The sequence below is a fragment of the Trichomycterus rosablanca genome, chromosome 6 (genome assembly GCF_030014385.1).
Source record: "Trichomycterus rosablanca isolate fTriRos1 chromosome 6, fTriRos1.hap1, whole genome shotgun sequence".
In the NCBI taxonomy this organism is placed as follows: domain Eukaryota; kingdom Metazoa; phylum Chordata; class Actinopteri; order Siluriformes; family Trichomycteridae; genus Trichomycterus; species Trichomycterus rosablanca.
Genome location: NC_085993.1, coordinates 52,302,180 through 52,314,679, shown reverse-complemented (window position 1 = coordinate 52,314,679; position 12,500 = coordinate 52,302,180). Strand labels below are relative to the sequence as shown.

At 47.9% G+C, this 12,500-nt stretch overlaps 2 protein-coding genes across 2 annotated transcripts in view; both read right to left on the bottom strand.

Moving 5' to 3' along the window:
• The window catches only part of rbm26 (RNA binding motif protein 26), a 35,476-nt gene extending 33,718 nt beyond the window's left edge, over positions 1-1,758 (bottom strand). Inside the window, exons 1-2 of the mRNA XM_062998088.1 lie at positions 1,373-1,758; positions 1-33 (exon numbers count right to left, since the gene is read on the bottom strand). The exon at positions 1-33 is cut by the window's left edge and continues 86 nt beyond it. Of these exons, the coding sequence (XP_062854158.1) occupies positions 1-33; positions 1,373-1,431 (92 nt within the window). The 5' untranslated portion in view covers positions 1,432-1,758. The remainder of the gene's footprint in view (positions 34-1,372) is intronic.
• Positions 1,759-3,515: 1,757 nt separating this feature from the next.
• nbeal1 (neurobeachin-like 1) overlaps positions 3,516-12,500 on the bottom strand; it is an 88,282-nt gene continuing 79,297 nt past the window's right edge. The window contains exons 52-55 of the mRNA XM_062998086.1: positions 10,796-10,957; positions 9,803-9,951; positions 7,852-7,987; positions 3,516-7,741 (exon numbers count right to left, since the gene is read on the bottom strand). Coding sequence (XP_062854156.1) covers positions 7,643-7,741; positions 7,852-7,987; positions 9,803-9,951; positions 10,796-10,957 — 546 coding nt within the window. The 3' untranslated portion in view covers positions 3,516-7,642. The remainder of the gene's footprint in view (positions 7,742-7,851; positions 7,988-9,802; positions 9,952-10,795; positions 10,958-12,500) is intronic.

The following is a 12,500-nucleotide window of genomic DNA, read 5'->3' as shown; positions in this document are numbered from 1 at the left end:
TATTTAGCGAGGGCGGAGGGGTCAGCATCACATCTGAGGGAGCCGAAAACACACACGGGGTATGATGCGCTACAGCCAAAAGTATGTGGACAACACTCCTGGTGATTGGCTTAAGGTGCTCCAGGTGTATGAGACCAGTTTGGGTTTATGGGGGCACAGCGGTCTAATGCACCTGTCCACATGTGCTGAGATCAGAGGTCTCCAGCTCTCAAATTCGGATCCGTGTTGTCGACACCGTCGGCTGTGCCCGAGAGAGGGAGGTGGACAGGTCGAGGTGCGCTGGTGGTGTTCGGGTCTTCACCTGCCACTTACCCTAACCACCAGTCTTGAACACCAACAGAACCTTCTAAGAAAGTTCTGAAGCCCCTCAAATGATGTTCTTAAACAAAGCTCGAACATCCAAGACTTAGAAGATCCAGAGAAGAATCCTTCTAAAACTAGTCCCAGACGTTTCCAATATTCTGTTCACATCCTATAGCGTTTAATACAAATATGGAGACGTCCAGCCTACAGGATGGAGAAGAAACATCTGATGAGACTGGTTCTCATCACAAGAGTCTCCAGAATTTACACAAAATAGCTAAAAAAAAAAACATCCAGTGTGCGGCAGTTCCATGGGCGTAAACACCTTATTAATAAGAGTGGTCAGAGAAGAACGTGCAGACTGGTTTGACAGAGATTGAGATTCAGACCAGGCAACGTGGAGTGGATCTTCTGCTGCTTTCCACTGATCTCCTTCACCACCAGGGCATTTAGACCTCCATAACTGCCGCTCACTGGATGTTTTTCTTTCGCACTATATCGTAAAAGCGGTTATAATGAGATTCCAGATCAGCAGCAGCTTCTTACTGAAACTACCGAAGCGTCTCAGATCAGACAGCTCGAACTAGTCTGGCTGTTCTTTTTTTGCACTCGTGTCAACAAGGTGTTTCCGCCTCCATAACTGCCGCTCACTGGATGTTTTTCCCCCCACACCGTTCTGTGTGAGTCCTAGAGAGTGTTGTGGTGAAAATACCAGCAGATTAGAAGCTTCTGACAAACCCAAACCACTCAGATCAGATTTTCTTCCTCAGAATCTGATTAATGATGTGAAGATGATCTTTCACACTATTCTGTAGAATGCTGATCTGATGGTGATGCTGTCACGTGACTGATTAAACAATATTACACGAGTAAATACGTGTTTCTAATATAGTGACCACTGTGATTATGTTCTTTACAGGTGTCTATAAACTTTTGACTCGAACAGGACCACATAGACAGACTTTTGTAACACCACGGCGGCGGAGCTAACGTGCTAACACGCTGCATGAGTGATCTAGTGCAGCCTTAGCGGATTATGCTAAGCTAACGCACTAAAAGTAGTACTTACATCGGTTCGAGTGTTTTGGAGAGCCATGATTTCAGAGCCTCCAGGTTCTCGATGAACATCTCTAATGAAGCCGGTGTGAGTGCGAGTGCAGCCGGCTGAAGAGAGCACGAACACCCGCGACTGTACAAGAGCTAATGCTAATGCTAACGACAATCACCTCAGACGGCTAATGCTAACGCTAATGCTGACGGAACGGAGCGCCTGGGCCAAACTCCGCACACTTTTTTTACTTCACATCTGATTATACAAGTGAGGGAAAAGAACAGTCCGATGTTTTGCGATCGGATTTACTCTGTACTAGAAGGTGCGAAATGAAATCAGACCGTAAATGATTAAACAGCGGATTATTTTCTAATCTTTAGATACTTCACACCGATGGCGACTGTTTATTGCCGCTGGGGGAAATATCGCGAGATTATCAGTCTGTACAGCGTCGATGCTAGAGATCTCGCGAGAACTTGGCACGGCGTGGGTAAATTCACGATCATTCATTCGTTCATTTAAATGAACCGCTTCGTTCTGGTCAGGGTCGCGGTGTTTTGCATCAAAATCGGGTCATAATAGATGGAATGTTACAAATAAATGGGCACATAGGGAAAGTGGTGAGTTAATAGTTAAAATACTGGCCTCACCACCAGTGGCGGAGCCAGACAGTTTTCACAGGGGTGGCCAGACTGAGACCATTGCTCACACAGGGGTCGCACAGAAACTGATACCTTTTTTTATGTGGTCACTCACTCATTTACCTATACAGACAGTAAGTGCAACCTTAACATTATGAGGAAGAATTTCAAAGATATTCCTTTGCAATACTTTATCATTTGGCTGCCAACTTGTGTGTACTGATGAGACTCAATTGAATCCCAGAACATGCCAGTGTGAATGCATGGAAAACTCATTTTAATTTTCTTTCAAGAATATGATACAGACTGACCGACACTATTAAGCCAAATCAGCATTGAAAATTAACTTTACTTTTAATAGCCTTCTACAATGCTGGAGCTTCTTAAAACAGAAGATTTTCTTTTCAATAGAAGTGTTATTTACCTGCTATTAAATTGTTTTCCAACATAATTCGCCCAATTTGGCGGATAATCGCCCAATCTGGCAACACTGGAATGCGCAGAGCCAGCTGGCGCTTTTACTCGTAGCGCGCCACGAATACTACTAAATAGTTCTACTGTACTTGTGTTGGTGGTTGACATTAATGTTGAGTGTATTACTGCACTGTTTTGATGAAGAACTACTTATTTAAGGTGCGCTGCTCCTGCCTGCAGAAATGCTTCCGCAAAAAAAATTGCCGGCAAAGCGGTGGTGGGGGGGCCAGAGGGGTGGCCGAAGATTACTTTATGGTGGCCATGGCCACCACTGGCCACCCCCTGGCTCCGCCCCTGCTCACCACTGCCAAGTTGGCACCGAAGTGCCCTTAAATAAAGTATTTAACCCTTGAATGCTTGAATTGATTGATTTGTTTACAATGATGTCACTTTGGAGCACTATGGTGCACCTGTTAGTGTGAGTGCTAAGTATTCGCTCATCTGCCTTCACACACATGAACTTGAGTGACTCCCATTCTTAATCCACAGGGTTTAATATGATGTCGCCACCCTTTGCAGCTATAACAGCTTCAACTCTTCTGGCAAGGCTTCCCACAAGGTTTAGGAGTGTGTTTATGGTCAGACACTGATGTTGGACGAGAAGGCCTGGCTCACAGTCTCCGCTCCAATTCATCCCAAAGGTGTTCTATCTATCGGGTTGAGGTCAGGACTCTGTGCAGGCCAGTCAGGTTCTTCCACACCAAACTGGCTCATCCACGTCTTTATGGAGCTTGTGCTTTGTGCACTGGTGCGCAGTCATGTTGGAACAGGAAGGGGCCATCCCCAAACTGTTCCCACAAAGTTGGGAGCATGAAATTGTCCAAAATCTCTTGGTATGCTGAAGCATTAAGAGTTCCTTTCACTAAGGGGCCGAGCCTAACTTACTCTGGACAGGGCGCCAATCCATCGCAGCCACCCCCCCCCCTAAGACATACAATGCAAAACAATGCAATCTGGTCCCACTGTGGTTTACAAGATGTAACATAAAGCCTTCACAAGGGGGCGTTTGGAACTAATGCGAGTGAAAAAAAGAGCCAGACTCCAGGTGAACTTATTTAAACACCACTTTAATGATCATTCCGATAGGTGCGTTTACAAACCTTTCATCTGTAAAGATCAGAAACATTTCAAATTAAAAATCTCTTACAACCGTAATCGTACCTGCACAGTGCAAAAAAATAGAATTCGGACAGAAATCAAAATCATGCTGTACATACTGCATTATAAATACATACACACACACACACACACACACACACACACACACACATTTGTGACGCCAAATCACACGTCGGATATCAAACACTCAGATTTTCCTCCTTTATTCCCGGTTTCTGGAATGCTGGATACAGATCGTACAGGGATGATAAGGAATAAAAAAGGCACTCGGATCTCCTTACGCAGGATTAATAACGAGAAGAAATGAAATGCGAACGTCCACGTGATTCATGAACGATCCAGAGAAGAAGAAAAGGAATCGTTTAGCATTTAGCACTAAACTTTTTATTAAACGACTAGATGAGTTTGTGTATCTGCTTGTGTGGTGTGTATTAGCTTCATCTCTCACTGCAAATATTAAAAAAGCATTTTAAATTCACAAATTAATAAAAAATAAAAAAATAAGGTTCAGAACGTGTCCTGAATGCTTGTACGTTTTTTATTATATAATAAATTCTAACGTTTAGCTCAGAACCTGGTTCGGAAAATCGCCTGACCGTTCCAAAACCGTGTGCATTAATCTGAATGATATCGGGCGTTCTCACTGCTGCTGGAGTTCGTGACGTCGCTGTTAAACACACGAGGTCGGACAAGAAGGCTCTGATTCGCAACGGACGTTCCAATTCATCCCACAGCTGTGCTATGCATGTCAGGGGTTCCACCACACCAAACCCGAAACGCGTGACTATATATCATCGATGCTATTTATCGCTCATTTCATTCACCTCCCAGTAAAAGGCGTGGCTGAATCACCTAAAATCAATCATTAGCGGGATGTCCACATACTTTTAGCCCTGTAGTGTTTCAAAATAGGGTTTAAAATAGGATCTGAAGAAGCAAACCACATCTTGGCTTGGCTGTATTTCAAGTTCCAGAACATTCCGTAACGTCCCGGACGGAACTATCGGGTTCACGACAACGCACAACGTTCACACACGTGCATGCAAACACTATCGAACGATTGAAAATACAAAATGCATAAAGACTTCGAACTGCAACCCAAAAAGCCAGGGCTAACGAAGGGTATGAAGCTGAAGATCTGCGCTCAGGTAGCGTCTGGCATCGACAATCAGTTTACTCAAGCTGTAGCTGATCGGGCGTGTCGAGCCGAACCCTACAAGCTGCTCAGAGATGGTGAAAACAGTCGACCACAGAGCTCTGGAAGAAAGACTGGAAGAGACTGGACTCGGAACCAGTAAGCAGCGAGAAGAGCGACGACTCTCAGACGCCGGGTTAGATTCTGTTAGATTTGTTCGGATAAACACACGACTATTAAAAATAATAATAATTAATAATAATAATAAACCCTCTGATATAAAATTCTAAAATTAATCTGATTTACATTTTTGTGCATTTAAGAAACAGGCAAATATATAAAAATCATCAAGCTTCACTTGACTCTTCAAAGCCTGTGAGTGCCACTATGATCAGGGTTGCCAGATCTGACTGATTTAAGCAGCGCCTAAAGGCAGAGAAGCAACATGGTTTACAAAAAATAGCTTATTACAGATATTATCATGAGAAGGATAATGTACTCTACGTGGCCAAAAGTATTTGGACGCCTGACTGAGAGCTTGTCAAACGTCCCATTTTAAAAACAAACGTGACTTCTGTGTGATCTTTTCAGCCGCTCGTCTGAGAAGCTTCTCACAAGACTGAGAAATGTGTCAGTGGGAATTTCTGCCCATGTGTCAGTCAAAAAAAGCCTCGGTCGGTGTTCCGGTTCATCCCAGAGCTGTTGAGTGCTGAGTCATGTCATGCTGTAACAGAAATGGGCCTTCTTTAAACTGTTGCTGCAAAGAATATTAAGGAAGCACATGATTTCCTTTGCACTGTTGATTTATTACACCTGTTAGAAACTGTCGTGGAAATGCATGAAATGCACGAGTCAATAATTAGAAGCAGAAAAGGGCGTCCCAATACTTTGGTCCATACAGTGTATGTGCCATGACAACCATAAAACACACTATATGACCCAAAAGCATCAGGTGTCCCGGCCACACCCATAACATCAATAACTTATGGTGAATAACATGAATAACATATCTCCAACAGTTTGGGAAAGACTCTTTTCTAATCCAGTCAGGTGTAGAGGAGGTACAGAGGAGGTGTAGAGGAGGTACAGAGGAGGTACAGAGGAGGTACAGAGGAGGTGTAGAGGAGGTGTAGAGGAGATACAGAGGTGTAGAGGAGGTGCAGAGGAGGTGTAAAAAAGTAGAGGTAAAAAGGAGGTACAGAGGAGGTGTAGAGGAGATGCAAAGGAGGTGAAGGTGTAGAAGAGGTGTAGAGGAGGTACGAAGGAGGTGCATAGGAGATGCAGAGGAGGTGTAGACGAGGTGCAAAGGAAGTGCAAAGGAGGTGTAGAGGAGGTACACTGGAGGAGAAGGTCCAGAGGAGGTATGGAGGAAGTGCAGAAAAGGTACAGTGGAATTGTAGAGGCGGTGCAGAGGAGGTACAGAGGAGATGCGGAGGAGGTACAGAGGAGATGCAGAGGTGTAGAAGAGATGCAAAGGAGGTGAAGGCAAAGAAGAGGTGTAGAGGAGGTGTAGAGGAGGTGCAGAGGAGGTACGAAGGAAGTGAAGGTGTAGAGGAGGTACAGAGGAGGTACAGAGGAGGTACAAAGGAGGTGTAGAGGAGAGAAGTCAACTGTCGTGGCTGCATAAAATGCACGAGTCAATAATTAGAAGCAGAAAAGGGCGTCCCAATACTTTTGTCCATACAGTGTAACCTAAAGCAGGAACGTGCAGAGCTAACGAGCGCGGAATTAATGAATTACAGTGGAATGTAGAAGCCAAGAAGCCTCACGCGGCTAATTATTCACTCAATTTGGCAGGAAAAATACAGACCTGGCAACCACAACCAGCAGCACCTGATTTACACCTGGTTCTGGGACCTAAATACGGACGGGAGGGCTTCGTACCCGCGGCCCTGGGGTTCTGGACGCGTTCTGCATAGTAAACTCAGTACAAATGGCTTAAAGGTGGAGGTTAAAAGAGACGGGCGTGGCAACGGCAAACCCGCCCCGGTCACACGCGCTTCACAGGAAGACTCGGAGGATTGGTCAGTGGGCGCATCAGACTGGAATGTACTTGTACTGTCAGAAGTCGTTTACTAGGTGTGGGGGGGTGTGGGGTGGGGTGTGTGTGTGGGGGGGGGGGGTATTGCTTAGAGAGATGAATCGGAAAGCCCTTAATCACTGTAGTGTGCTAAAATTAATTTATTATAATAAAATCACGCCTTCATTGTAATAAATAAACCACAGTTCAAGTAATAAATCAGCACGCGTTCAGACGTTCACGAGACACGTAGTCAGAAGTTTACGGACGCCCCGGCTCAAACCTCACGTCTATATATATATATATATATATATATATAAAGAAATTTTGACAATTTGACGAAACAAAGGTGCTTAGGGAGCGCCGCGGTCTACTGTGGAGGTGCACGGCTGCGGAGAACCCGGTTCTCATCATTGGAGAGATGTTCCACTAATAAAAGACCGAACTGCTGCATCGGCGCCCCCTGCTGTCCGAGCGGCAGAGAAATACCGAGTGTACAGCGTGTTCCTCTGTACGCGTTACGGTTCTCTGTAGGAACAGGACGTGTTCCAGCTCAGCCGTGAGCGCGTCGGAAGATCAAACATTAAAAAAAGAAATGTGGAATTTGAGCGGGGGCGTGTAAACTTTTGCATAAGACTGTTGACACACTCACACACACACACACACACACACACACACACTTGTGTGACAGATAATAGGTTGTGATGATAATGTGTGTGTGAGTGTTTATCTTTCGGAGGGGTAGGTACAGGGGTAGGTACAGGGGTAGGTAGGGGGTAGTAAGGTGTGTAATAGACTCTGTATAACACACTGTGCTGAACGCGAGCGCCCGCGCCCGTCCAACACTTCACTCTCCTGAAAGTGGGCGTTCCTAAAGACTGGCGGGGGGGAGGATGGGGTCAGATCTGCTCCTGGGTGGGGTACTCCGTCTCCCCCGACGAGATCTGGTTCAGGCGTTTACTGCCCCACAGCTTCCTCGTGATCTGACCCGGACGCATCTGGAGAAGAGGAGGAGAATAAAGTGTGTATGAATATGTAAGTGTGTGTGTATGAGTGTGTGTGTGTGTGTGTGTGTGTGTGTGTGAGTGTGTGTGTGTGTGCGTGTTACCTCGGTCGGTTTTCCCACTCCCACCACGATGAGTTTTCCGTCCTGCAGACCCAGCAGTACGTGCGATTGCTCCTTCGGTACTGATACACACCGGATCGGTACCCGCATCGCCACCGGGCTCACACACAGCGCCAGGCTGCCATGACAACAAAACACACTATATGCATCCAAAAGCATCAGGTGTCCCGGCCACACCCATTCACCCAACTTATGATGAACTTATGATGAGGTACAGAGGATGTGTAGAGGAGGTACAGAGCAGGATTAGAGAAGGTACAGAGCAGGATTAGAGAAGGTACTGAGGTGTAGAGGAGGTACAGAAAAGGTGTAGAGGAGGTACAAAAAAGATGCAAAGGTGCAGAGAAGGTACAGAGGAAGTGCAGAGGAGGTGCAGAGGAGGTGAAGAGGTGTAGAGGTGGTGTAGAGGTGTAGAGGAGGTGAAGAGGAGGTGTAGAGGTGTAGAGGAGGTGCAGAGGAGGTGTAGAGGAGGTGTAGAGGAGGTAGAGGAGGTGTAGAGGAGGTGTAGAGGTGTAGAGGAGGTGTAGAGGAGGTGAAGAGGAGGTGTAGAGGAGGTACAGAGGAGGTGTAGAGGAGGTGTTGAGGAGGTACAGAGGAGGTGTAGAGGAGGTAGAGGAGGTGTAGAGGAGGTACCGAGCAGATTTAGAGAAGGTACAGAGCAGGATTAGAGAAGGTACTGAGGTGTAGAGGAGGTACAGAAAAGGTGTAGAGGAGGTACAAAAAAGATGCAAAGGTGCAGAGAAGGTACAGAGGAAGTGCAGAGGAGGTGAAGAGGTGTAGAGGTGGTGTAGAGGTGTAGAGGAGGTGAAGAGGAGGTGTAGAGGAGGTGCAGAGGAGGTGCAGAGGAGGTGTTGAGGAGGTGTAGAGGAGGTACAGAGAAGGTGTAGAGGAGGTGTTGAGGAGGTACAGAGGAGGTGTAGAGGAGATGTAGAGGAGGTGTAGAGGAGGTGCAGAGGAGGTGTAGAGGAGGTACAGAGGTGTAAAGGGGGTGCAGAGGAGGCGTAGAGGAGGCAGAGGAGGTGTAGAGGAGGTAGAGGAGGTGTAGAGGAGATACAGAGGAGGTGTAGAGGAGGTGTAGAGGAGGTACAGAGGAGATGTAGAGGAGGTGTAGAGGTGGTACAGAGGAGATGTAGAGGAGGTGTAGAGGAGGTGTAGAGGAGATGTAGAGTAGGTGTAGAGGTGGTACAGAGGAGATGTAGAGGAGGTGTAGAGGAGATACAGAGGAGGTGTAGAGGAGGTGTAGAGGAGGTACAGAGATGTAGAGGAGGTGTAGAGGAGATACAGAGGAGGTGTAGAGGAGGTGTAGAGGAGGTACAGAGATGTAGAGGAGGTGTAGAGGTGGTACAGAGGAGATGTAGAGGAGGTGTAGAGGTGGTACAGAGGAGGTGTACTTGTACAGGTCTCTGATGGAGAGGAATGATGTGTAATGGAGGTGTAGAGGTGGTGCAGAGGAAGTGTAGAGGAGATGTAGAGGAGATGTAGAGGAGGTGTAGAGGAGGTGTAGAGGAGATACAGAGGAGGTGTAGAGGAGGTGCAGAGGAGGTACAGAGGAGATGTAGAGGAGATGTAGAGGAGGTGTAGAGGTGGTACAGAGGAGGTACAGAGGAGGTGTACTTGTACAGGTCTCTGATGGAGAGGAATGATGTGTAATGGAGGTGTAGAGGTGGTGCAGAGGAAGTGTAGAGGAGATGTAGAGGAGGTGTAGAGGAGGTGTAGAGGAGATACAGAGGAGGTGTAGAGGAGGTGCAGAGGAGGTACAGAGGAGATGTAGAGGAGATGTAGAGGAGGTGTAGAGGTGGTACAGAGGAGGTACAGAGGAGATGTACTTGTACAGGTCTCTGATGGAGAGGAATGATGTGTAATGGAGGTGTAGAGGAGGTGCAGAGGAAGTGTAGAGGAGATGTAGAGGAGGTACAGAGGAGGTGTAGTGTACCTGTACAGGTCTCTGATGGAGAGGAAGCCCTGCTCACTCCCGGTGATGATGAACTCTCCTGACACACACACGTCCATCACCTGGTCCTTCAGAGCTTCAGTGCTCAGGTGCTTCCCGTTCACCGAGTACAGGTGCAGCGCGTTCTTATCCTAAACATCAACACACACGGAGAACATCAGTGCGCCTCCTACTGGCTCCTCCACATAAGCACACACAGAGAACATCAGCGCGCCTCCTACTGGCTCCTCCACATAAGCACACACAGAGAACATCAGCGCGCCTCCTACTGGCTCCTCCACATAAGCACACACGGAGAACATCAGCGCGCCTCCTACTGGCTCCTCCACATAAGCACACACGGAGAACATCAGCGCGCCTCCTACTGGCTCCTCCACATAAGCACACACGGAGAACATCAGCGCGCCTCCTACTGGCTCCTCCACATAAGCACACACGGAGAACATCAGCGCGCCTCCTACTGGCTCCTCCACATAAGCACACACGGAGAACATCAGCACGCCTCCTACTGGCTCCTCCACATAAGCACACACGGAGAACATCAGCGCGCCTCCTACTGGCTCCTCCACATAAGCACACACGGAGAACATCAGCGCGCCTCCTACTGGCTCCTCCACATAAGCAACCGGGTCAAAAATATATGGATAGCACTTATATATATATAAAACAGTGTTGCGGTCAGGTGAAGGTCACTTGATTATTCAGTCCAAAACCAGTTCGCCCACGTTCTCCAGCTCTGGACCATGAGCTTGCTGGTCGTGCCATTCCAAAACCACCACCCCCTCATCCTCTGGAGGGACTATAACAGTCTCCGCTCGAACAGTAACTGTCCAGTGTGACCATTTAGTAGAAGGTCTGGCTTACAACTGGCTTTTCAATTCATCTCAAACTTATCTTTGATGCTTCTCTTTGATGCTTCTCTTTGATCTCATGGTGGACCATGTATGTGTGTGTATGTGTGTGTGTGTGTGTTACCTTGAGTGTGGCTTTGCCCTCCACACAGGTGTGTACCACCACATGCCCCTCCCACGACATGGCCAGATGTGTAACACACACAGGTAACGCGCTCTCACATGGGGGGCGCAAGGACCTCAGGTACTGTCCTCTTCTTACGGTGTGCATGATTACTGTGCCATCCTAAACACACACACACACACACTGCTGTGAAAAAGTGGTGTAGAGGGGGTGTAGAGAAGGTACAGAGGAGGTGAAGAGGAGGTGTTGAGGAGGTACAGAGAAGGTGCAGAGGAGGTGTAGAGAAGGTACAGAGGAGGTGAAGAGGAGGTGTTGAGGAGGTACAGAGAAGGTACAGAGGAGGTGTTGAGGAGGTACAGAGGAGGTGTTGAGGAGGTACAGAGAAGGTGCAGAGGAGGTGCAGAGGAGGTACAGAGGAGGTGTAGAGGAGGTACAGAGAAGGTGTTGAGGAGGTACAGAGAAGGTACAGAGGAGGTGAAGAGGAGGTGTAGAGAAGGTACAGAGGAGGTGTTGAGGAGGTACAGAGAAGGAGCAGAGGAGGTGTAGAGAAGGTACAGAGGAGGTGAAGAGGAGGTACAGAGAAGGTACACAGGAGGTGCAGAGGAGGTACAGAGGAGGTGTAGAGGAGGTACAGAGGAGGTGTTGAGGAGGTACAGAGAAGGTGCAGAGGTGAAGAGGAGGTACAGAGGAGGTGTAGAGAAGGTACAGAGGAGGTGTAGAGGAGGTACAGAGAAGGTACACAGGAGGTGCAGAGGAGGTACAGAGGAGGTACAGAGAAGGTGTTGAGGAGGTACAGAGAAGGTGTAGAGGAGGTACAGAAGTGTAGAGGAGGTACAGAGAAGGTGCAGAGGTGAAGAGGAGGTACAGAGGAGGTGTAGAGAAGGTACAGAGGTGGTGTAGAGGAGGTACACAGAAGGTGCAGAGGTGAAGAGGAGGTACAGAGGAGGTGTAGAGAAGGTACAGAGGAGGTGTAGAGAAGGTACAGAGGAGGTGTTGAGGAGGTACAGAGAAGGTGCAGAGGAGGTGCAGAGGAGGTACAGAGGAGGTGTAGAGAAGGTACAGAGGAGGTGTTGAGGAGGTACAGAGAAGGTGCAGAGGAGGTGCAGAGGAGGTACAGAGAAGGAGTAGAGGAGGTACAGAGGTGTAGAGGAGGTACAGAGAAGGTGCAGAGGTGAAGAGGAGGTGAAGAGGTACAGAGGAGGTGTAGAGGAGGTACAGAGGAGGTGTAGAGGAAGTGTTGAGGAGGTAAAAAGGAGGTACAGAAGAGGTACAGAGGACGTACAGAGGAGGTGTAGAAGAGGTACAGAAAAGGTGAAGAGGTACAGAGGAGGTGTTGAGGAGGTAAAAAGGAGGTACAGAAGAGGTACAGAGGAGGTGTTGAGGAGGTAAAAAGGAGGTACAGAAGAGGTACAGAGGAGGTGTTGAGGAGGTAAAAAGGAGGTACAGAAGAGGTACAGAGGAGGTGTTGAGGAGGTACAGTGAAGGTACACAGGAGGTGCAGAGGAGGTACAGAGGAGGTACAGAGAAGGTGTTGAGGAGGTACAGAGAAGGTGTAGAGGAGGTACAGAGAAGGTGCAGAGGTGAAGAGGAGGTACAGAGGAGGTGTAGAGAAGGTACAGAGGAGGTGTAGATGAGGTACAGAGAAGGTGCAGAGGTGAAGAGGAGGTACAGAGGAGGTGTAGAGAAGGTACAGAGAAGGTGTAGA